At 38.4% G+C, this 26,284-nt stretch overlaps 1 protein-coding gene across 1 annotated transcript in view; it reads right to left on the bottom strand.

The window, feature by feature from the left end:
• Positions 1-26,284, bottom strand: part of COL11A1 (collagen type XI alpha 1 chain) — a 233,551-nt gene that overhangs the window by 190,155 nt on the left and 17,112 nt on the right. Inside the window, exons 2-4 of the mRNA XM_073356872.2 lie at positions 23,475-23,642; positions 9,804-10,017; positions 6,546-6,708 (exon numbers count right to left, since the gene is read on the bottom strand). Of these exons, the coding sequence (XP_073212973.1) occupies positions 6,546-6,708; positions 9,804-10,017; positions 23,475-23,642 (545 nt within the window). The remainder of the gene's footprint in view (positions 1-6,545; positions 6,709-9,803; positions 10,018-23,474; positions 23,643-26,284) is intronic.

Here is a 26,284-nt window from a genome sequence, read left to right as displayed (position 1 = left end):
TTGTTCTCTCCTATAACATAAGGATTCGATGCGTGTTCTATCAATGTGAAATCTACACATTTTTGGAAGGAAAAAATCTCTGTAGGGAAATCTCTGCATAAAGTCTGTGTCAGTTAATGACTTATTATAAAATACCTCTCATTCAAACCAAGTATATTAAATGAAGAGTGACAAATCCTTAAAGCTGGCAAAATATTAAAAGATCCCTGCTATTTATGAAATATTTAAACTACAGACATACTTCAGACATATTTCAGTATTTTTATATCGAAGCCATAAACGGGTAAATTGTTTAATTTCTTCTTCCCCTGCAATACTCTCATGCTGCATGTAGGAATTGCCTTTTTTGTAGTAACTATTTCTGGAGTTTTGGTTTACGAAGCAATGCTTATCATGTTGTATATTTGAAAACCCACAAAAGATTAGTTTTAAATGGCACATCAGAAGCTTTGTGCTACACTGTGCAATCCTTTTATGAATGAGCACTTACAAAATAATCCCATTGAAGTCTATGGGTCTATCCAGTTGAGTAAGAGGGTCACAGTAGGCACCTTAGAAAAATATTCTATTTAGAAAGTATTCTTCTTTGCTTCTTTTATTTAATAAGATACTTTCATGACAACAAGGTCTTTGTTTCTTAAGCATCTGTCTACACCTGCTGCTTTAATCCCCACTTCAAGTCAGTATCCTCTGTTTATGACATCACAGTAATCTCAATAGTAATCAACTGTGAGGTCATAAAATATTGGCTTAAGACTTCAAGTGTAGAACAAGCAGCAGAAGAACTCCTAAATTGCAAAGATCCTCATAATGAAACAAAAGTGGAGGTCAATGCTTAAGACAATATGTTTCAAATTTCCTACGATGTACTGAACATTTTTTAAAACCAGTATTATTTTCTCAGTACAGCCCTGCAATTGCTGTTTACTTCTCCCTTTTAAAGTATAAACAAAGACACAGTTTTCAATTAATTCATAAAAAACTCCATCTATACAATATTTGCTCTGGTCTGTTAAGTCATCCAAGAATACTGTGTTTAGTATATTCATAGATTTTTAAGGCCAGATGAAACTATTATGATCATCTGGAGTCACATCCTGCTTAACATAAGCCATAAAATTTTCATCAAGTGGTCATGTATGCTAGGAATACAATTAAAATACAAAAGGATAGTGCCCAATCTTGGAACCCTGACTCACAAAAGCAATCTTTACTCTAGAGAGCAGATGACCAGAATGGCATGGAATAAAAAAGTAAAATACATACATACATAAGGATTAGTCACATAAATAAAACCGTATTTTTTCTCCAACCCCAAATGTGACAGTCAACTCAACCTTGTGCAAGAATTCCCCATGGTTAAATAAGTAATCCCAGCTCACATGCCTTCAGGTTTATTTTTCTTGATTATATGAGTAATGTAGTCACTGTGTGCAGTTGCAGTATTGTGCCTTCACTTTGGAAAGAGATACTTTCAGGTGTATGTGTCTACCCAGAACAGAATCAAAAACCTGTCATCTCTAGCAAAAGGAAACTGCGAACTATACATTTCAAATAGATTGTGAGTTTAAAATTTCCAAATATACCATAACAAACAGCATGTTGTGATGGAAACAGACAGGGAGCCAAGTTCAGAAGGGAAGAGCAGAACAACACAGAAGACAGAGGAGAGCACTGGGAGCAGAAAGGGGGGTAAGATCTATGGGAAAGGGCCAAGGAATCAAACAACAAGAGAGCTGATTCCCAAATGGCATTGAATGACTGCTTTACATTTCTTTGAGCCATACGTTGTAAAATAACCCAGCTAGAAAAAAAAATCAACCACTTTATTATCCTGAGTATTTATCTATAGTGAGATAAGTGTGTTTTCTAAAATGTTTCACAAAATAGCTATAGTCATTTCTTGGAGTTCTAAATTAATTCACCACATAGCAACCTGACTGAAAGAGGAATCCCCAGAGACACATCAAAGCCAAACTGAAGTGCCACCATTATGTCACATTACAATATCTAGTTCTGGCAATGGTTTGAAAGTGTGTATACAAGCCTAATCCATAGGGGTTTAGAAATGCCCTTTCAGAGGACATCAGTGTACAGGATGTGCTCTAATGAGTCAAATCATTGGTCCATCAAATCATAAATCCTGCTGCTTGATGCCTAACAGGAAGTGAATTACTCTAATAGTGCAATTGGCCAATTGAGCAATGTTGTTTGGTAAAGGGGGACAACCCTTCCTGACATCTGCAGTATTCAGGTCACTGAAGGCTAAAATTTGATTATCTTTATCTGAAGGCCTATTACAGCAAGGTGCTGAGTGCCTGTGATGGGGTACCTAACCCACACAAGGTCTGAGCAGAGAGAAAAGGTCAATTAACCCTGTGACAGGCTGCACCTGGAGACGAGTCAGGGCTGATAAACTATTAATTGATGATGAAGCCCAGCTGGGCAAGAGGCAGACCAAGCTGTTAATAAACTAGGAAGTAGATTGTAAGAAAGGGGTTGCGGTGTGGAGCCCTGTAGTCATGCTATGGGTTTAGAGCAGGAAAGGAGGAAACTCGGGGGGAAATAAGTGCCCTGGTTGGAGAAGTAGTCTGATAGAGACAAAGTAGGAAGCTGCTGGGAAACAGCAGCAAGGTTTGGAAAAGTGCAGATCTTGTCTGCTGGTTTTACGGTCCCTGGACTGGAACCCAGAGTAGTGGGTGGGCTGGGTTCCCCTACCAGCCACTTGGGAAGTGCAAAGACTGGGCAGTGGAGCAGAAGACTGCCTGAGACAGCTGTCCAATGGGACTTTGATATCCTGGAAGGGGAGTACTATAGTGACCTGGCAGGTGGGCCTTGCCACAAAGAGGGAGTGCTTTAAATGATGAGAAAGGAGTAACCTTCTCTCCAGGGAGAGAGCAAGCGCATGCAAGACTAGGAGGGCGTGTCAGAGCAGGGGTGAGCTAATCTCCAGAAGAACCACAAGGAGGCATGCTAGCAGTGAGCAGCAAACCCTGTGTCCCTGCCATTAACTTCCAGCAACTTTAGGGGGAGTTGAGTTGCTCATCTGCTTATAGGATCAGGTCTTTAGCTTGCATAAATAAAAATGTCATTATTGATCATAAAATCCCACACACACACAACCTTAAAAGAAGCTACACTGTTGACTTCTATGAACTCCAAAGGATGACTGTATGCTGTGAAGTATTTCCTCTCATGTGCAAAGGAAAACCTATTATCTTGTGTACATATACAGACTAATAAAGTCATTCTTGTTGTCATATTACAAAGCAGCTTAAAAAGGAGAAGCTACTTCCTTTGTACTACAGAATCATAAACGCCTACGCTAAATACCATCTAACTCTTCACATTCTACAGCTAAATAAGCCTGGGTTTGTTTTTTTTTCTGTGTCAGTGTATGGGTCAGGGAGCATCTGTTTGGTGTGGGGGTGTGAGAGTGTATGCAGCACTTAGCACAGTGAGTCCCCCATCTCTGACTGTTTTTTCTAGAATAAAAATCCACTGTACAGCCCGCCCAAAGTAGAGTTGATGGCAGCAGAGTTCTTTCCTGTAGCAAGTTTTAATGGGATAGTCTCAAGAGTCTTTTTCTAGTCCTAACGGAATTATTGGAAGAACAGTATTTTTTATATATTTTCTGGCATGTCCAGTTTCAGTCTCAGCCAGAATCTGAAGTGCAAAGCTCAGAAAATGAAATGAAATGTATCAGGGCATTTTAGCACCTTGAAGAAGGTTCCATTCAAATTTATCTCTGGAAATATGTGGATCTTTATTTGTTTTCCAAAATGGCTTGCCCTTCAATGCTCAGGAGTGACAAGATTCTTACTCTAAGGACCCTTGAATGCCATCAGGGGATAAGAGTCTTCAAGTTGTACAACACTCTGTAGACCAAATCCTGACAATAGCTTTTGCAGTTGCCTTAGAGCAAGCTGTTGCTTATAGAACTAGGGGAAGGAGGATGGATGATAAAAGAGGAAGCAAAAAGACACTCCCGAAAAAAGTGGTTTTAAGGGTGGAAACAAAGTGAGAACCTTTATCCTAAGCCAAATACTGTGAGGCACTATTTCACAAGACAGTACTGTAACCGATTCTCTTGGTTGAAGCCAGGGGAAATGAGTACAGTGTCATGTCATGCACCCTTGGGAAACTGAATCACTAAAATAAAGTGCGTTTCTGCAACTATGCGAGAAGCCGTAAAAATGTTGCTGTTCTCAGTGCTGAATATTTACATTCCAAAAAAAGGATTTACAGACAGCTACACTATTTCTTTAATGAGTCATAACCAGCTTCCTTCTTAGTTGATTAGGAAGCGGAACTGAAAGACTGCTTTGCAAATTCAGGGTAAGAAATGTAGTTGAAAAGTCTAGATAAACATCGCTAGCCCCATGTTTATCACATTTTTGACCATGCACACTCCACGGAATGAAAAATGCAGAGAAAAATGTGTTTAAGTGGTTGGCTCAAATTCTGATATGTTACACCCACATATCTGCATTGAATTCAGGGGAGTTGCATGAATATAAGTGCAGACATAATGTATATCTTTATTTCTGGTCTCCATATCTAGTTCTTAATTCCATGTAAATTAACATTTACAACATTAACTTTATTGTGCGGTGCAATACCTTTATCACTGTACAGCCCCGTGTTAGAGTTGCTAACCAAGAGGTGACAGTTTGAGAGATTCACACAAAGATTGTATTCTGTTTCTCTTCTTTCTCTGAAAATGTCTTACTTCAAGGGATGAAGAGATGTAGGGAGTTGAACATAGAGCAACAAAGGAGAGGGAATGGAATGGAGGTGTTTGCATATCGGGAGAAACTGACACAACAGGGATTATTTATTTTTGGGATAAAATAGCTAAGTGGTGACATGACTGATAAACCAACTGCCCTGGTGATTGAAAGTGCCAAGGGAAATTTTCAATGACGGTCATCTCACCCCCAAAGAGAGGCTATGATTTTTTGAGTGTTTGCATGGGAATGTCTTAACCTTCCTTTGACACAAAAAACTTCTGGAAGTTTAAAATATAAAAATGTTTAAAAATACATAGATAAGAGGTGGTAGCATTATAATCAAACAGCTCCAGAAATGTTAGGCCCCTGGCTTGCTTCAGTAAGCAAGCACAGATGATTTAACCAGACATTTCCACACATTTCTGTGTTAGCAGCCCCTGTATTTATTTTAAAAACAGCTAAACATGATACTTGGCGACACTCTTTTGAAACATCAAAAGACTCTCCCTAGTCAATAACAGGTAAGACAAAGAGAAAAATACTGGGAGGTTTTGCAGACCACACACAAGCAGAATGTCAATGGTACTGGGAATTAAAAGGCATTTTTTTCACAAAATATGTAAGAATGAGCTTATGACTAGTGTATTATTTAAACTAAAATCTAAACTTACTTGTAAAACATCAACAAAATAAGCTACAATGAAGTTGTCTGCTTTCTTTTACAATGTGTCCCATTTTCTCATGCTGAATTCCTTTTATTTGCGTACATACTACTAAACATGATCATGGCAACTTAATAACATGGAGACAAATTGTGGGCCTCCAGATTTTGACCCAAAAAATGAGTAAATTAATGCTGCAAAGGAGTGCCCACAGAGGACCCAAAAGAGCTTTCACAAGCCTGATGTAGCCACCTATGCAGATTATTCTTGCCAGGCATATAAATAATCTGAGGAGAGGAGGTAGCATGGTGACTACAGGTAGATCCATTTGCAGATGCTTGAAGACCTGGTTCAACCATCAGACCCATTAGCCCTGTCCCAGAATACTCCTCTTCAGAAGACAGTGGAGTGTGAACTCTCTGGCTTTTGAGGGAAGCAGAGTCATAGCACAATACCTGCATGCCACATTGCCTCTCCCAACTGTAGAGTCTCAGGCATACATGTTGCCTAAAAGCCCACGGGCCTAATCCTGGCTTTATCTGTCCTATGGTGATCAACTCTGTATGTGAAAGGAGTTAACTATTTATCTGCTCCTCTACTCTATTCTCATTGTCCAGCTTTAATCAGTTTTGATTGGCAGAGAACAGAATTATAAAAGAAACCAAAGAGGTTTATGACATCAACCTGTTAAACTCTTTTGTATAGGGATACTGCCTAGAAATACCTCATTATTAGGAGTCACACATTTCATTAAACATATGCATTTCACCTTTTCCACTTCCTGACCTGTCAACAATAGAAACAGGTATACACTCTTTTTGCTAAAGCATATTCCAGTTACTGGGAAAAAAGAGTGAATAGAATGAACAATGTAATCAACCGAGATATACAGAGTACCTTCGAGACTTGACCTCCTCACACCACACCTCCTGCACATTCCCACCAAGAAATGGCTGGAATTCACCTTGCTGCATATGATTAGCCCAGAACATCAATTTGGAGAGAGGATGAGAGAGTTGGAGTGATTCAATACCCTTCATTGTACCAAATTTGCCTATGAAGTCCCTAAAAGCTTCTATTTTAACTTTCATCAGGAACTCTGCTCACCACCAAATCATTTAAAAGCAATTATTTAATGCTAGACTTTTACCTCAAAAACTTCTTCATCCAGAATTCTGGTTCCAAAGACGGTGATGCCTTTGGTATCAACAATTGCTCGGTCACTCCTGTCGAGTGGTTTTGTGGTTTTCTTTTTACAGTCAACAATCATGGTAACACTTTTCTTCTCCACGCTGATAGCTACTCGATGCCACCTAGCAAAAGAACACAGCTCTTCCGTAAACTGTTTTTAAAAATAGACATAAATTCAGAGTTCCAAAGCAAGAAAAAATTATTACAAGTTGTAAGCCAATCAAAAATTGCACCTACTACAGTTCTACACATCGGGACTAATTTTCTTTTCATATTTTATCTTCTCATTTTAAGAACTAACACTTCCTTTGATGGTTTATTTTAGAAAGGGCTGTAAATAGCTAGCATATAAAATAAAAATAGAACAGGACTAAAAACTAAGTAAAAAATGCTTGCACAGAACTGAATGGAGCAGCATTTAAGTCCCAGTCCAGCAAACACCTAAGTATGTGCTTAACTTCAAGCACTTATGGCCTGATCCAGCTCTCACTGAAGTTAAGGAAAAGATTCCCATGGATTTACATGACTATGTGTGTTGATGGATCAGAACCTTACTGCAAAAGTAATGCATAAAACAGACATCTATAATAAATAGGTTGGGTAGTTCAAATGACTGAATATCTGATGTGCTTACTAGAAAAGCAAAAGCCAATCAGATTTTGAAATTAATAAAATTGAATTTAGTATTTTATTTGTTAAAGTCAATCCATAATCCATGCAAGACAGCATAATTCAACATCCTGAAATTATATAATTAAGTAATTTGGGAATCTCCCCCCCCCCCCCCAAAAAAAAAGTTCTATATATGTAAAATTGCTGCAAGGAGACCGAAGAAATTATCTCCCTCTCTCAAACTATGTGATACTTACAGATTTGTGTACTCTATCAAGCCCATACAATACTGTCTCCTGAAGTGCTGCTTTAGGCACAAGGAGTCTGACACAAAGCCCACTGATGTCACTGGAAAGACTCCCATTGACTTTAATGGGTTTGGATCAAGTCCAGGTTGCCTTTCTCTGAATTCTTGCCTGTCTAAGAACTTCAGTGTGTTCAGATTAGTGCTAAATAAACTGTTTACAATACTTCATTAGATTAATTAACTCCCTTTCTGTTCATGAATGATCTGAGAACAGACTTTATTTTTTGTGAATTTGTTTGTTATTCAAAATTATTTGAGGAAAGATTGAAATATATTTGCACGAGCCAATGAGTTGCTTATGAATGACTCGCTATTGTTAATGCTTTGCTAGTCACAATTCGCTCTTTGTACTCTATGATTGGTCACCTAAGCCACATGGCCGGCCTCCCTGTTTGGATGACTCCCAAATGTAGAAAGAACTTTCAAGATGGAGGCACAAAAACTTTGAGCATTAATACTTGTGAAAATGCTTTTGCAGTATTTGACCAGTTTTAGCATATACTGCACAGCACTTTGTTATCATGACAAAAGACATGCATTAGTTTAGTGAGACTGTTTGCAATGACAAGCTAAATACCTGAGTATCAGAGAATCTTTACTTATGACATGGAGTGAGTAAAGCACAGCATCTCTGATTTGCAAAGGCAAGAAGTGTCAGAGAAAATATGTGCTGTTAATGAGATGCAAGATGAGTACCAGAATTATATAATCTTGGCTGGCATTTACAGCCACGAAGGGTGTCCAAATCAGAGAAATGGCATGGATCATTTTTAAAGGGCTTTTATATATCAAAGGGAACACCCTGAAGCAATGGAATCTTACTGGTTACCAGTTCCACAGAGCCAGAACTCGAATTCTGTGTTTACTCTGGAACTCACTTAAACATTATAATTTTAAAAGTAAATGGTCTGGCTGTCCTCAGGCTCACTTGACTGTGTAAACTTTTTTAATTACATTTAAATTTTAAGACAAAACATAGCTCATTGTTGCACTACGTTCTATGTGGGATAGCTGAGTCTGAAGCATAATATCGGCCAACCACCCCAAGACCTGCAGGGGCCAAAAGCAGGGAAGAGGCCACTCACTTAGTCCCCACAAGGGAAGGATTGCTTCAAATCACTCTGCATCTACCTTTTGGTGAATTCAAAAGTAGTATCCACTCTCTGTTGGGAGCATGCAAGCTAGCCCTTTAAACCAACTCTGAGTGAAGCTCATTTGATTTCTTTGTTTTTATCAGAACCTCAACACGTTAGGAGAAATTCTGGTTCTACTGAAGTCAACAGAAAAACACTAGTGGGGACAGGATTTTACCCCTTGTTTGTTATATAGAGAAACAAAATGAAAATGGCCTGCTGCTTCAGTTTTCCTGCTGCTGAGGGGAACACATAACAGTTTTTTGAGCCTTATGAAGTGGTATTGTGCAGTAACACGGAAGCTAGTACACAATTTAACTTTTCCTTTGGTCTTTCATGTTATTCTTCAGTAACTTATAACCCTTAGTCTTGTCATTATATGTGAATTTATTTGTCCTCCAGCCTGCAACATTCTTTCCTTTCCTGTGTTTAACAAAAACTTCAATCTGTATATCTCCGAAAAATGCAGCTGCCGTTCCTGCACTGTAGCATAATAAATAAAAATGCTTTTAAAAGGATGAATGCTCCTTTAATATAATTAGAGTTAGTGTCAGGGGGCCTTTAAAAATAACAATAATGGTCATGAAAGGTGCTAAACTGACATTCTCAGAGCCTGAATTGTCTTATTTATCCAAATAACTGGTACAGCAGCTCAGCAGCAATGTAAACTATGCCACATTGCCCTACTAACATGCCTTCACTCTGACTCGGGCAACCTCCTCCTGGCAGAGCAGGGTAAGACTGGGTGCCGGGTGCATGTTTGTGTAGGCGGGAGGCAAGTGAAGGTAACTTTCCACTGGCACTGTCCCCGGTTGCCTATTGAGCTGAGGGTGACTTCATGGGCCAAGAACAAGATGTCTTCATAGCTTCATATTGTTCACTTAAGTTTTCATTTCTATGAGTGCTCCCTTGCTTTTGAATCATGGGAAAGGACAAATGGGAGCACATAGCTGTACTTGTTTGTATTCTTGTATTCTGCGGGAAGCTGGAACTAAGTTCTCCTGCAAAGGGACCTTAGATTCTGTGGTACCGTAGTGCAGCCAGCGGACAATTCTGTAACTGATTCATTTAACTTTACAAATATGCTATGTGAAGGAACATTAGTCCACACAGTAGTTCCAGTGTTGTAAATTTTTATATTAAAATTGATTTATTATACACTTACTTTCCATCAGCAATGTTGATTGTCCTAAAAAGAGGATAATCTTCTGGGGCAGGTTTTCCATACTGATCTTCAAACAGGAAGACTGGGGATCTACCAACTTCCACACCTAGTTGCTGAATACCCTGTTCATTGTAGACAGAGAAAAGGAAGGACTGGATCCCCTTTTTAGGTTTTACTGTAATTAATACTGAAAAGTCTTCAGGAAAGTTTCCACCTGAGAAGAAAATGACAAATGTAGTCACAAATCTGGAAAAGATAGAACCTTTTTGTGGATAGTTATGCTTTACTATTAATTGAGAGATTCTACTTTTCTGTTTTTCCTCCAACATAAATGTGATAAAAATTCTGATTACAAGAAAATTTCTCTCTTCAAACCTTTGTCTTTATACTTTCTTGTCTTCCCATTCTCACTTTACTTCCGAAAAGTTTTACCTGAAGACATCTTAAAAGCTTGAACTATAAAATCATTGTGCATTTATGTAGATGTAACACAATATATACAAGAGAGGTGGCAGTTCTGTATTAATTCCTTTTCTATCTTCATCTTCTTGAGAAAGGGAGCAGAAATTACTCTAGTTTATAACTGCACATTGTAATTTCAACAGACAAAAAGACTATTGGTATTATTGGAAATATGTTATCAGACACCTTGCATTTCCCAGTGGTCACTCAAATAGTTCCCACCATTTCGATTATGTATTTCCATTGTTTCCAATATGTATCTTAAATAAGGGTCATATGCAGGGGGACCACACATGATTCCATACACCACTTATGTTATTGACACAAGGGTTAACTGAGGCTTATGTGGTCTATAAAGCCATATGCTGGGCCTCTGCCCTGAGATAAATTTAGTACTAACATTTTTATTTAACCATGGTGCAGATGTTACTTATTAAATTATCTCAGAAATAACTTATTTAAAAACAAAACACATGTCTATTTGTATGTAATAGGAGGTTTGGGCAAAGAAAAAAGTTTTTATTTTCATTTGCTGCCTGACAATTTCTCTTTGAAGTACACACCATAAGTCAATCATTGTTTTAACTTCTACAGCCTCAAGAATAAAGCGTGGATGGATACAACTTTTAAATGAGGGAGTGGAAAGGACGGGTGCATGTGATGAAAAAAGTGCCCTGAGATGTTGTGATCATTCTGAGGTTCCTTTTTTTACTGAAAAACACCCTGCCCCATTTTTTTCCACCATCCAAACAGAAAGCAAATGAGCTCTGTGCAAGACATCTCTGTGGGGGTTGATGGGTGGAATTCTCCCTTATCCAGAACTAGGCTCAGAGAACAATGATGTAGCCATTCTTCAGATGCTATGGTGGCCTGTCATAGCTGCTGCAACCCATTACAGAGCTTTTTAACCTGTTGTTCACCAAAGTTTGTCAATTTAGTCAGCATACCCTGGCACATCCCCAAGACTGCCCCCAACCACTCCTTGATATTGTTGTAGAAAGCCTCCATGGATCATTGTTCTACTGCTTTTCACTCATGCAAGGGAGTCAGTGTTTGACCATATAGGCTTACTCACATTGAGGCAATCAGGATATGGAGTCTTAAGAACATAACAATGGCCGTACTGGGTCAGACCAAAGGTCCATCCAGCCCAGTATCCTGTCCACCAACAGTGGCCAATGCCAGGTGCCCCAGAAGGCCTAACAGGTAATGATCTAGTGATCTCTCTCCTGCCATCCATCTCCACCCTCTGACAAACAGAAGCTAGGGACACCATTCCTTACCCATCCTGGCTAATAGCCATTAATGGACTTAACCTCCATGAATTTATCCAGTTCTCTTTTAAACCCTGTTAAAGTCCTAGCCTTCACAACCTCCTCAGGCAAGGAGTTCCACAGGTTGACTGTGCACTGAGTGAAGAAGAACTTCCTTTTCTTTGTTTTAAACCTGCTACCCATTAATTTCATTTGGTGACCCCTAGTTCTTATATTACGGGAACAAGTAAATAACTTTTCCTTATTCACTTTCTCCACACCACTCATGGTTTTATATACCTCTATCATATCTCCCCTTAGTCTCCTCTTTTCCAAGCTGAAAAGTCCTAGCCTCTTTAATCTCTCCTCATATGGGACCCATTCCAAACCCCTAATCATTTTAGTTGTCCTTTTCTGAACCTTTCCTAATGCCAGTATATCTTTTTTGAGATGAGGGGACCACATCTGTACGCAGTATTCAAGATGTGGGCATATCATGAATTTATATAAGGGCAATAAAATATTCTCCATCTTATTCTCTATCCCTTTTTTAATGATTCCTAACATCTCATTTGCTTTTTTGACTGCTGCTGCACACTGCATGGACGTCTTGAGAGAACTATCCACGATGACTCCAAGATCTTTCTCCTGATTAGTTGTAGCTAAATTAGCCCCCATCATATTGTAGATATATTTGGGGTTATTTTTTCCAGTGTGCATTACTTTATATTTATCCACATTACATTTCATTTGCCATTTTGTTGCCCAATCACTTAGTTTTGTGAGATCTTTTTGAAGTTCTTCACAGTCTGCTTTGGTCTTAACTATCTTGAGCAGTTTAGTATCATCTGCAAACTTTGCCACCTCACTGTTTACCCCTTTCTCCAGATCATTTATGAATAAGGTGAATAGGATTGATACTAGGACTGACCCTTGGGGAACACCACTAGTTACCCCTCTCCATTATGAAAATTTACCATTTATTCCTACCCTTTGTTCCCAGTCTTTTAACCAGTTCTCAGTCCATGAAAGGATCTTCCCTCTTATCCCATGACAACTTGATTTACGTAAGAGCCTTTGGTAAGGGACCTTGTCAAAGGCTTTCTGGAAATCTAAGTACACTATGTCCACTGGATCCCCCTAGTCCACATGTTTATTGACGCCCTCAAAGAACTCTAATAGATTAGTAAGACATGATCTCCCTTTACAGAAACCATGCTGACTTTTGCCCAACAATTTATGTTCTTCTATGTGTCTGACAATTTTATTCTTTACTATTTTTTCAACTAATTTCCCCGGTACTGACGTTAAACTTACTGGTCTGTAATTGCCAGGATCACCTCTAGAGCCCTTCTTAAATATTGGCATTACATTAGCTATCTTCCAGTCACTGGGTACAGTAGCTGATTTAAAGGACAGGTTACAAACCATAGTTAATAGTTCCGCAGTTTCACATTTGAGTTCTTTTAGAACTCTTGGGTGAATGCCATCTGGTCCTGGTGACTTGTTACTGTTAAATGTTTCAGTTAATTCCAAAACCTCCTCTAGTGTCACTACAATCTGTGACAATTCCTCAGATTTATCACCTACAAAAGACGACTCAGGTTTGGGAATCTCCCTAACATCCTCAGCCGTGAAGACTGAAGCAAAGAATTCATTTAGTTTCTCCATGATGACTTTATCATCTTTAAGTGCTCCTTTTGCATCTCGATCATCCAGGGGCCCCACTGGTTGTTTAGCAAGCTTCCTGCTTCTGATGTACTTAAAAAACATTTTGTTATTACCTTTTGAGTTTTTGGCTAGCTGTTCTTCAAACTCCTTTTTGGCTTTTCTTATTACATTTTTACATTTAATTTGGCAGTGTTTATGCTCCTTTCTATTTACCTCACTAGGATTTGACTTCCACTTTTTAAAAGATGCCTTTTTATCTCTCACGGCTTCTTTTACATGGTTAAGCCACGGTAGCTCTTTTTTAGTTCTTTTGCTGTGTTTTTTAATTTGGGGTATACATTTAAGTTGAGCCTCTATTATGGTGTCTTTGAAAAGTGTCCATGCAGCTTCCAGGGATTTCACTCTAGCCACTGTACCTTTTAATTTCTGTTTAACTAACCTCCTCATTTTTGCATAGTTCCCCTTTCTGAAATTAAATGCCACAGTGTCATGCTGTTGAGGTGTTCTTCCCACCACAGGAATGGTAAATGTTATTATATTATGGTCACTATTTCCAAGCGGTCCTGTTATAGTTACCTCTTGGACCAGATCCTGCGCTCCACTCAGGACTAGATCGAGAGTTGCCTCTCCACTTGTGGGTTCCTGTACCAGCTGCTCCAAGAAGCGGTCATTTAAAGTATCAAGAAATTTTGTCTCTGCATTTCATCCTGAGGTGACATGTACCCAATCAATATGCGGATAACTGAAATCCCCCACTATTATTGAGGTTTTTATTTTGCTAGCCTCTCTCATCTCCCTTAGCATTTCATCATCACTATCACTGTCCTGGTCAGGTGGTCGATAATAGATCCCTACTGTTATATTCTTATTAGAGCATGAAATTACTATCCATAGAGATTCTATGGAACATGTGGATTCATTTAAGATTTTTATTTCATTTGATTCTACATTTTCTTTCACACATAATGCCACTCTCATCCCTCCCGCTCCCCGCCCCACAACCTGTTCTGTCCTTCCAATATATTTTATACCCTGGAATGATTGTGTCCTAGTTGATTGTCCTCACTACACCAGGTTTCTGTGATGCCTATTATATCAATATCCTCCTTTAGCACTCTAGTTCACCCATCTTATTATTTAGACTTCTAGCATTTGTGAACAAACACTTTAAAAACTTGTCACTGTTTATTTGTCTGCCCTTTTCTGATGTGTCAGATTCTTTATGTGAATGTTTCTCATCTGATCTAGCCCACACTTTGTCCTCTTTCATCCCCTCCTCCTGACTAAAACCTAGAGAATCTCTATCAATAGACTCTTCTCTAAGAGAAGTCTCTGTCCAATCCACGTGCGCCTCTGCAGCAATCGGCTTTCCCCCATCTCTTAGTTTAAAAACTGCTCTACAACCCTTTTAATGTTAAGTGCCAGCAGTCTGGATCCACTTTGGTTTAGGTGGAGCCCATCCTTCCTGTATAGGTTCCCCCTATCCCAAAAGTTTCCCCAGTTCCTAAAAAATCTAAACCCCTCCTCTCTACACCATCATCTCATCCACGCATTGAGTCTCTGAAGCTCTGCTTGCCTACCTGACCCTGCGCGTGGAACTGGAAACATTTCTGAGAATGCCACCATAGAGGTCCTGGATTTCAGTCTCTTTCCTAGCAGCCTAAATTTGGCCTCCAGGACGTCTCTCCTACCCTTCCCTATGTCATTGGTACCAACATGTACCACGACTACTGGCTCCTCCCCAGCTCTACATATAAATCTATCTAGACACAGATGACAGAAATGTCATGAGATCAGCAGTTCTTGTGAAATTTCTATGCTTTATTTGCAAAATGTTAGAGTCATAAAGTTTAAGGCCAGGATGAATGTTTCTTGTCTGATCTGGCCCATACTTTGTCTTCTTTCATCCCTTCCTCCTGACTAAAACCTAGAGAATCTCTATCAATAGACTCTCCTCTAAGAGAAGTCTCTGTCCAATATAATATACAGGAGGTCCTCTAGTCTGACCTCCTGTATATTATAGGCCACTAACACCACCGAGTACCTGAACACTAAATTCAACAACCCAAACTAGACCGAAGTATTAGTGTCCACAGGAGACTAAACTATTGTGTCACAGGCAGAACCTGCGAGGGACTGAACACCCCAGACCCCTGCAATGGCAGAGAAATGATTAGATGAGATATACCCAGATAATCCCAACAAGTGATCTGTACTCTGTGCTGCTGAAAAAGGAGCAAAACCCCCACGGTCACTGTCAATCTGACCTGGGGGGGGGGGGAAATTCCTTTCTGATCTCACACATTATGATCAGTCAGACGCTAAGCACATGACCAAAAACTAGCCAGCTAAACATGTGTGTTTGTGTGTGCGTGTGTGAGAGTGAGAGAGACTGTGCAGTGCCACCTGAGAGCACCAACCCACCTCATCCAGTGTTACATCTCCAGACATCACACAGCCATTTCTGATCCTTCAGAGGAAGCAGACAAAAACAGCATACACTGGAGGCAGCGGAGAATCCTTTCCTGACCCCCTACAGATGACTGGCTGAAGCCCTGAAGCATGACCTTTAGGAATATAAGACATAAACCAAAAGGGATCCCAGAGCTGCTGAGCCCTGCCCCTCACACCCATAACTTTGTCTTGCATGATCAACTTCTTTATTTCAGTGCCATAGAATATGAACCCTAGGCTGGCTAAACCTACTCCAAATCCAGATCCAAACATTGCCTCTTTGGTCCATGTCTACCCTAAATTAAAAAGTGTGGCAATAAATTCAAAGGTAGGCATTTGTGAGTTAGTTGACTCTAAGGATCTCAGATTTTTTTCCCAGTTTTGATGTTATAGTATTAAAACAAGTGCTCCAGGAACATTCCAGTTCTAGTAAAGCCCACTTATGTTTATAATCCAAAGTTTATAAACATTCATATTTTTCAAAAGTCTTAACATAGGCTCAGTCATCTCACATGTGACAGGAACGCTTTTAAGATTCATTGGAGAGGTTTAATGATATCTGAAAAAATGAAATAAAATTAAAACACAAACAGGAAGGGCTAAAATACCGAAAAATGTTAAATTGTGTAAGAAACTTAGTAGATTTGTTTTAAGGTGAATCTGAATTAAATTATTTATTGAATTAAAAAGCAGAATACGCTTTAATTCATCTCAGCCCGAGGCACAACAAGCACGGAGAGCAGGCCAGTAAACTGGGTGTATATCAGATTTTAAAAAGACAGGTACAAAGCAATACACCTACCATCAGTAGTTTAGAAAATACGCTGCTCCTGTGTGTAAAATTACTGAGACTTTGGGATGAACACTGTGTTTTGTATTAAAGACCCCTGAGAGTGATGACTCAGATCTGTAAAGAGTTAGAGGAAGGGACTTGCATATTACATTATAAGGCTGCATATTAGAAACAAGTATTGGCATTTTTGATTTCTTTATAGCTTCCCTATGAATTTATATTAGATTTTAATTTGCAGGTTACTTTAAGGATTTCTTGATTGCAGAGAGAACATTTGTTGCATGTAATGCAATTTTTTTCTTCTATTAATTAAGTATAAACTGCAGATTGAACATTCATATAAATGATTAAAATGGTCAGGTTTATTTTCCTGAAAATGGTGTTTTTCAGCTAAGAAGATCACTTTATTGTATGAATTCGATCCTCTTTGATTAAGCACATGACCTATACATTGCTATAATTCACTCAGGAAATGTGCTTTCAAGAATGAAAAGAAGGGAGTATTGTTCCTGTAGTTAGAGGATGTTATTGGTAGTCAGAATTCCTGAGTTATTTTATTATCTCTGCCACTGCTTTCTTCAACTTTGAGCAAATTACTTTAGGCTATATTCACCATTCACGTCAACTTCAGGGGATATAACTGTGGGCAGAATATGGCCCTTAACCTTTCTGTACTGCAGTCTATAATTCCCTGAATATATATAAGAATGTTTACCTCCATCATAGGGAAGCTAGAAAGCTCCGTATAACTGGAAATAATAGTTGTAGCACATGCTGTAGCTAGGGTTGTATTCCATCTTCTACTCTAACCTCCACTTTTCACTTGCTCTTAACTTTCTCTAATTCCTTTTTTGCTGCAATTTTTGTTTTCAGCCCATAGGTAATTAAAAAAAAAACAACCCTAAAATCTGATTAAAATGTTTTAGCCATTTCTGAGCATAAACAATATTCCTTTTCTTATATGTTCTGATAAGAATTTTGACATTAGATAGAAACTTCAAAACTGGCTTTCTTTGTAGATCTCAACAAGTCCTTGATTTTTTAACTAAAAAAAATAAAATAAAAAAACAGGTTTTAAGAAAATCAGTTCACAAGTTTTAAAAGTTTAAACACTGAACTCTAAGTTGGCATTTTGTAAAGGTGGATCTGATTTTTTTAAGATTTATTCAAAATCAGAATGGGTTTATCATTTTGGAGCACTCTGAAGCCGTATTCTTTCGAACAATCTAAACTGCAGTTGCCAGATAGTTTAAGCAGCTCTAAATCTTTAGAGGTCTTAAACAGAAGTTAGCTGCTCTAAGGATTTAAAGTTGTTTAAACTGCTTAAACTACCCACAGATGTAGAAAGCTTAAGAAGATTAAATTTCTTTAAGGGTTAAAAATAGTTTTAAACCATTCAAGCCTGTCCCAGTCCTTAAGTGTTTCAAGTGGTTTATTCAGCTTGTGGACTTTCAAATAAGGATGGCAGAGGTAAGGACAGCAGGGTTCAGGTGTACATAGTTAAGGGTGGCTAGGTTAATCTCTCCAAGCCAAATAGCTCTAGATTTCTGTCCCTCTTTTCTTCCGGGCCCCAGCCTCTTTGATAAACTAAATGTGCCTTCTTCCCCTCCTCACACATTCCCCCAAAAAACCACCAACAAAACCCTGGCACAAATTCAAAATTCAATTACACTGCATACATTTAGTATTTACTTGTCTTGCTTTTCTTATTAAATATGAACCTTAAAGTATTGTAGTTTATCAGTGTAAACAATAAAACATACATAATGTGCAATCTGGCCAAGTTAATGTCATGAGAGACATTTGAAACTGAAATTTCTGATTGCTTGGATGCTCAGACTTATCACTTGCATGAAGTCTAGATGTTTGCCTTTTTTAAATAGCAGTAATATTAATAGAAATAATACTACAAAAGAATCAGTACAGTAGTATAGACAGAGTTGATGATTGCTTTCTTATCATATGGTATTACTTTCACTGTTTGGAAAAGAATTTGCACCACTATATTACTGTTACAGGAAATGCTTAGTGTTAACATTTATTTTACTGTCTGCAATAATGGTGCTTTGTGTGCTTTATATTCATCATATTTTAACTTCGTTAGTAAAAGATTTTCAGAATATAATGGGAATCTATGAAGATTTGAGGCTTGATTTGGGATCTTATTCTTAATGGACTTGATCCATTGAAGTCAATAGGGAACTTTATGTTGATTTCAGTGGGTTTTGGATTGGGTGTTTTAAAGTAAAGTTGTGAGTTTACAGATGAAATGACACTATACAGCATACCTTTTAATATTAGGTTGAATAGATGACAGCAAAAGGAAAAAAAGAAAGAACAAATGATTGGGATGAAGGGAGACCAAACAGATAACTTGAAAGGACTTGAACACCTGCCTTGTCTGAACTGTTAATCTGAAAGCGATGTTGAAAATGCTTAAGGCAGGTGGCACTAATTCATCTAGTCTGAGCATGTGTTTTTCAATCAGATAAGACACCGTGGAAAAAATAAACTGTGGAAGCTTTGTGAGGAAGGTCACAAAAATGAGTAGCATTGTTCACCTCAGTACAGTGAGTTTTGTGTATTCTATACTGTACTATGATATGCCCATGTGTTTAGTATTGCATTGAAATGGTGAATGATAAGCAAATTGCTTCTGAGGGGAACCCAGTATCAACATAAACAAATTAAGAATGTGAATCAAGCCTTTCTTATTTACGACAAAGTATCACGCTTACATGCTTAGCTGAAATAGTTATCAAACTTTCTTAATTACTTTTAGATTTCTTGGGCAATTTTATTTAAACAGTAAGAATGGACTGGATAAGTTTTAACAAGGGCAACAATAAAATGATTAGGAAAATCATTATCTGTTGTTCTGTTGTCATTCTTTGAAAATGTAAAAAATATAACGTGGTAATAAGACAGTACAAGAATATAACAATTTATAGTAACTGTATAATATCTTTCAACTTGTGAGTTCAAAGCAGTCTAGAAACATTATGTAATGAAGCCTCAATACCCTCCTGTGAGGCAGGTAAATATTATTATCCTGATTTTTACAAATGCGTAAGCTGAGGCACAGAGACATTAAATGACTCCTTCAAGGTCACACAGTGAACTTCAATATGTAGCTGTTTGTCTCTCTTTGAACCACAGTAGCTAAAAAGATACCCAAACCTAGAGATCAGCTATGATAGTGGATAAAGGGAGCACTGCAACATGTACTTTGGTTTCACTAAAATGTTGGCTATTGATTTGCTCACTTCTTAGTCCTGTTTAAAATCTTTTTTTGACTTTCCCCTATTATGAAGCACTAAAACATAAATATATACACACCCACTGGGCGCTCTGCTTCTGAAAATTTAACAAAATTCTCTGGGCTAACATGACACATAATGCACAACAGTATTTGCACATGCTCCCTGAAAAAGCCACAGAAGGATTTTTTATTTTTTTGTCATGGTAAGGGAATTCCAGACCTATTGGATGTTTTCCAAAGATCCCAGAATGAGCGAGCTCACTTTCCGTCCCTAGACAAAGGTAGCAGGTGGACTACACTCTATGAAACTGATCATTGGGGTTGGGGGGCTTGGGAACAGTGGGTCTTATGGAGGGGTTCTCCCACCCAGAAGCGGGACACACCCTACAAGTACCTTCAAATACTGTGCATATCCCCCCACCCAGTCATGACAGAATGAAACACTGACATAATTCTAAGAATGCCATCTCGAAAATACCGCACACTGGAAAGGGTGTCACATTGACACATAATCAGTGCTTTCTGGATCTGCCATGGCATTCCTCACACAGACAGAAAGAAAATTATAGTAAATGGAGTGAAAATCATAGTAGCTCTTTCTATGGTAAGTGTTTAGATGGTGGTCCAGGCACATTCATGTTCACAGAAAGCATTCATTGCACCACATCCCAAGACAAAATTAACACCGATGAGGAAATCCTCACCCCTTTTAAAGTCAATGGCAAGCCATCCATTCCAAATGCTTTACAAACAGAGTATTGGGTCCATAAGCTGTTTTATGGCTCAGTTTATTAAGTATTGCCTACTGGACTCTTATAAATGTTTTCTTCTGAGTTCTTTGTTCAAAAAGTGGGTAGCATGGTGTTTTTCCAAATAGATTATGCGTTTTAAGCCAGTTTTTTCCCTCTCTCTTTAACTGACAGTTTCCCCTTGCATGCCCCAGAAAGGAGAGTTCAAGAGGTGGAACAGCAGGGTGAAACTGAGTGCTCCACCTAGTTCTAATCCAGAAATCCTGCAGAGGTTAGGAAGAAAAGCACCTACATTGAGTCTGCCAAAGGCAATTTAAATTTATGTGCCAACAAACAACATAATGAACATATTTACTCTGGCATTCAAGAACAAAACGAGCAGTTACTACTGTAGCTGCCAAATCTAATAGTTAGTCTACAGTGTCATTCATAAAATAAGTGCAAGTTAACACAGGAACTTTTTGTGTGCTCACAAGCAAACCCACTCAAAATCTGCTTGCATGTCATGGCATGAAGATTGAAAGTTTTTATATATATTAAATATATATATATATGTGTGTGTGTGTGTTTAATAAACTGCAACACTTTCAATCAAGTGAAAAGAGTGAAAGCAAAATCATGGAATGAAAATTTGTCATCCCTCTTCCCCCCCCCCCCCCCCCCAAATGTGCTTATTTCGTGTCAGAGAAATCAGAGATGGACTGGAGTCACATTACCTGTTACCCACAACTAACCACGTGTAGTACCCAAAATATCAAAAGATACCCTTACATAATGTCAACCAGATGGTACTTCTGGGAATGATTTTGCAACAACCAACCACAATCTGCATTTCTACCACTGTAACATAACTTCCAGAAGCGTTTCTTTTAAAATAGACTGTTCCTGGCACAGAAGTAAGAAACTTGGCAATGCCGTCCACCTTATGGATCTATCACCAAATATTCATAAAATTCCCTCTGATAGAATGATGAGAAAACCAGGTAAAATTACTTAGTTTTACTAAAATTACTCTGTCAGCAATACTCATGTTGCTCCCATCAATGCAAAGTATGAAGTCATAGCAGTGGAAGGCCTTTTCACTAGGAACATAGCCAGTCATATATTTTCCTTCTAGCCAGTACGTGTCAGTTATCATCCCACCTCAGAGGTTTGCCACTTTAACAAAGAAGCAACATTTGTTTTATTGTGCTGCTTGGTCCATTTCCTTTCCTTTCTCTACACATGTAAATATGTTACCATACCACTATTTTTGTAATCACTGTTGCTGTAATATGACAACTGTAATTGTAGCCTGAATTCACCAATATGTTAAACCATACAGTTAATTTAATCTAGAATCTTTGTGAAATGTTAATCATTTTGTCTATTAATTGATAAAATATTCAATTCAGGTAAACACTCAAAAGTTCAGATGCTTATTTCAATCTCTAGCTAAACCTCTTGATTCTGAAAATTTGAGGGTAGAAATCTCCCAAGAAATGTTTTTACACATTTTTTCAGTGTTGCTTTTCTGGTTGCAGTACAAACTTGTTCTCCTATGCCTGTTACTAAGTGTAACTATTGCCTCTTAAGATAACTGGATCCAATAGTTGTCTTTTGTAAATGTTCCGGATTAAGCAGTGACTTCCTAATACAGAAGCTGAGAGAGTTCATATGGTGAGGTGTTTTATACACTGAGACAAGTTTAGTGACTAGTTAACAGTATGCCTTGCAGTCCTTACTCAAGCAAAATTCTCATTTAAGCCAATAGGTGTTTTGTGAGTGAGGATTGCAGTACTGAGTCTGATCTTCATAAAGGCAATGAAAAAATAATTATTACAGTATTATGTAGTATCAAGCAGTATTTCTCTATTTATGGCATTTGATGGCCTGATTCACTGATCTCTTGCACCAGTGTAAATCCAAAGTAGATTTGAAGTTAGTGGAGACACACTAACATAAAACTGGTGTGAGAATAATCAGGCCCTAAATATTTGGTATGTAATTTTTTTAAAAACACTCTGTCTGCCCATTTGATTGGCTGCTTCCTGCATTTGTAACTGAAAGGAAAGCAGGGACATCTCATGATGCTACACTAGTTAATGGGAATGGGCTCTGTGCTATGCTGCAACTAGCAGAAAAACACAGACAATAAGAAAACACATCAGGAAGCACAGACCGTGCAATCTCATGGTGGGGGAGCTTTCGTCGGATTGATGCGGGGGGAGGAAGGTAGTGGCCCATTTAAGGGTCTCCCCCCTCAGGAACTGGGAGCAGGTGGCCAAGAAGGGTGTAAGGTATCACCCTGAGCTGATGACACTCAGGTAGGCCATTGACCCATGCACACCTAGTCACAGTTTGTGATGTACACGACAATTGCCTGAGCCGACTCTCATGCCTGATTAGCAGCTTCCAGCCCTGGGATTAGTGTAGGATTTAATTTTTTATGGTCTACTGTGGGCATGGTGCTAGTTGCCTTATTTAGGACTGGGAAAGAATTCTCCCTCACCACCATATTAGGCAGGATGGTGTGGGGTGACTTTTTGCCGTTCCCACAGCAGCTCAGAGATCTGGTAAATTTAGTCAGAGGAGAGATGTCACAATTTAGCAGGTATCCTGTGCTGGTACTTATTCCATAGGGATCCAGTTCCCTGAAAAACTGGATTTAGAAGTGACTTAGGGGAAGGCATCCCTAAAGAAGCTGGGGAGCAGAATTGGGTCTCCTAACATCTGGTACAGCAGAGAGGCATTGTCCATTCCCTAGCTCCTTAACCTGCATAATTTGGGCTTAGTGGTACAGTCCCAGAAATGTGATGGGAACAGCTGTGGAGAGTGGTGGGGGTCATTGCAGCCCTCCACTAGGTTGAAACAATTAAGGAAGGAACAATGACCCGCATGTACGAATTACTGTAGATTAGTTCCAAGATGAGTTAAATAATATAGTAGTGGTCAAATTAAACCACATCCATTGTATATTGATTATCTTTCTGCCTGTCTGGGACAATAAGAAAACATGCCAGGAAACTGACTTTCTTATAGACTCACCTGGGTACAGTTGCTTTGTTGGGGCACTGAGTTGTGCATGTTTTGAAACTCTGTAGGCAACATCTGATTCTTTTGAATCCTTTCTGTTTGTGCAAAATCCTGCTGTTCTTAATATTCCTTCTGGTGACTTGTGAAATTCTAATGCTTTTAGCACATCAACTGGTTCAGCTGAAAAAGTAGCAAAAACAACAACAAAGAATCATTCAAACTGCAACATTTCAAAAAGGAAATGAATTTCATTGCTAAATTATATATGCAGGTGTCTAATCATCAGAATGGCTACATCATATTTTGGTTTTTTTGCAGGCTATTCTTACAGTAGAATATTATTTTAACAGGGTCATTTTCTCATCAAATATCTAGGAGCTCATCATACCCAGTGTAAGTTAGTTAAGATCAGATTTTTTTTAACAGTCACTTGCTAATTGAGATTTACTATTTCATAAATAATCTGGAGATTAGTGTTTACAACACAGATTCCTTTAACACATGAATTCTGATAAGTGGAAATGATTTAACGAGCATTTCATATATTGTACCAACACTTAGCTCTGAAACATAATCTTCTTTGACCCCTAATACAAATATACATTCTGACCACATGGGACTGAGCGTACAGCACTCTTCTCCAGAGGTTGGTAGGAAAGGGGCTAATTGTCTCCCCATCTAGCTAAAAGAAGCATCACAGGAATTTTACAAAGTTGGAGCAACTGTGGGGGATTAATTAATTTGCCCTCCACCCTGCTGAACACATTAGAAGTGGGATGTGCTCTGGAGAGTCTGGCCACAAGGGTCAAAGAGGAATGATTTCTAGAAAGAGGGCTGGGGGAAGTTAGCTGCTTGGGTCTCTCTTTTTTCTAGAATTTGACTGCACTGAACCACACTTCAGATCTTTATTTGGGATTTTCACTGTAGGGAGCGCTGTTGTAGTCATTTGTCTCTTAAAGGAGCAGGATTATGTTCACTATTGAGTCTTACAATAATGAGCACAACAAAGATGTTTAATCCCCATACAGGCATGAAGAATCATCTCTCGCTCAGAACAGCTTGCCGTGACACCTTGTATTCATTCTTATGAGATCAGCGCATTAATATATAGTAACTGTTGTTCAGGCACCAATCCTTAATTGATCTCTGAATACATCCAGATTTGATTTTAGGCATAACAGGATGATGGTGTAAACAGCCATAATACTGTAAAATGTGTGCAAGCCATACTGGGTAGCTCAGAAAAGGAGTAAATAGACAGAGCCTGTTGTTTCTAGGTCAATGGTTCACATTATTATTTATTATTATTTATATAGCAGTAGTGCCTAGGAGCCCCAGTCATGAACCAGGAACGCATTGTGCTAGGCACTGTACAAACACAGAGAAAAAGACGATCTCGGTCCCTGGCCCTGCCCCAGAGGTCTTACCGTCTAAATAATCTAAAACAATCCAATCAAGATTGCTGGTAGCCTGTGGCTGCTGGCTGCTGTGAAGTAATTTTAAATTCTCGCTCCAGGTCCTGGTAAACAAGTGTCCACATAACAAAAACACTCACAATTTGAACTCTTTGGCATCCTTGGTTACTGTTGCAGGGATGCCAAGGATTGAATGGCATGGAGACAGAATTACTTTCCCCTCAAAAGAGGCCAACTCTGGACTTTCTAAAGTAAAAACGTTCCAAGGTTTCCGTAATGAGATGACAAAGTATATGGCTCCTTCCATCTGGTGATACATTTTCAGAAAAAAATACCAGTGAGCTTCTGCTACACTTATTTTAAATAATTCTACCTCTGATATTTTCCTCCCCCACCAAGATTACATTATTATCAAAAATAAACACAATACTGAATGTTTATCACAAGTTAATACATCCTGAAAGAATCCCTAAATGTACACCTGCTACAAATAAAAGATATCTATTCTACATTTTCCTAAAACTAAATTTAAACATTCTGAAAAGCTACGTTTCAACATTAAATAATGAAAATCATTACATAAAATCTAAAAATATGAGCTTTAACTTTGTAAACCTTGGTTTATGCCTTGTAAAAGCATTCCTATTAATTTCAATGAATATGATATATGTTCACTGAACTGTCTCATTACTCATGTGGGAGACATGCCAAAGCACTTCTACAACCGTAAAAGGGTTGGCCAAACTGTTTCTCCAATAACTTATTGGTGTTTTTTGCAATGTACATAATGATTAGAGCTGGTAAAAATACTGCAGAATCAGTAAATATGAATATTCATTCAAATTCCAAATGGCTGCTCCCAGAAAACAAATGTGGGAGTTGGGTGAGGCAGCTTACATCACATTGTCCATGCTGTATGGCTTCAGGGGAGAAATAGGGATGTCAAACTGGCACTCTTTATTTTATAGAGAAAAAGATCATTTTAACTGATTGTCTTCCCTTTGGGCCCAATCCTGAAGTCTCTAAGCAGGCAAAATTCTAACCACTTTCTGTAAAGGCAATCTTTTAAAACTAAATTAAATTACTTCCACTGTTAAGGCTGAGCAAATTCTCAACACAAATGTATTTGGTGAATGTATCACTTCTTTCTCCTGTTCATGAACTGTAAACAAGCAGTAGTAATGCATGTATTCTCTACTGACTATTCATTTAATGAGTCCACAAATATCAAGTGTAGGCCTGAAATTCAGTGCTTGTGAATATTCATGTATTTTAATGAATGTTCACCAACAGCAAACAGAAAGGTTGAAAACATAGTAAAACTGAAATTCTAGTTAGAATCACGGAAATGTTTGTGAATATTTTTCTTCACTGTTTGCTCAACCGTAGCCAGTATTGTCTTCAGTA

Source organism: Lepidochelys kempii, chromosome 8, assembly GCF_965140285.1.
Source record: "Lepidochelys kempii isolate rLepKem1 chromosome 8, rLepKem1.hap1, whole genome shotgun sequence".
NCBI lineage: Eukaryota > Metazoa > Chordata > Testudines > Cheloniidae > Lepidochelys > Lepidochelys kempii.
The sequence above is the reverse complement of the archived record's forward strand: the minus strand, read 5'-3'. Positions and strand labels throughout refer to the sequence as shown.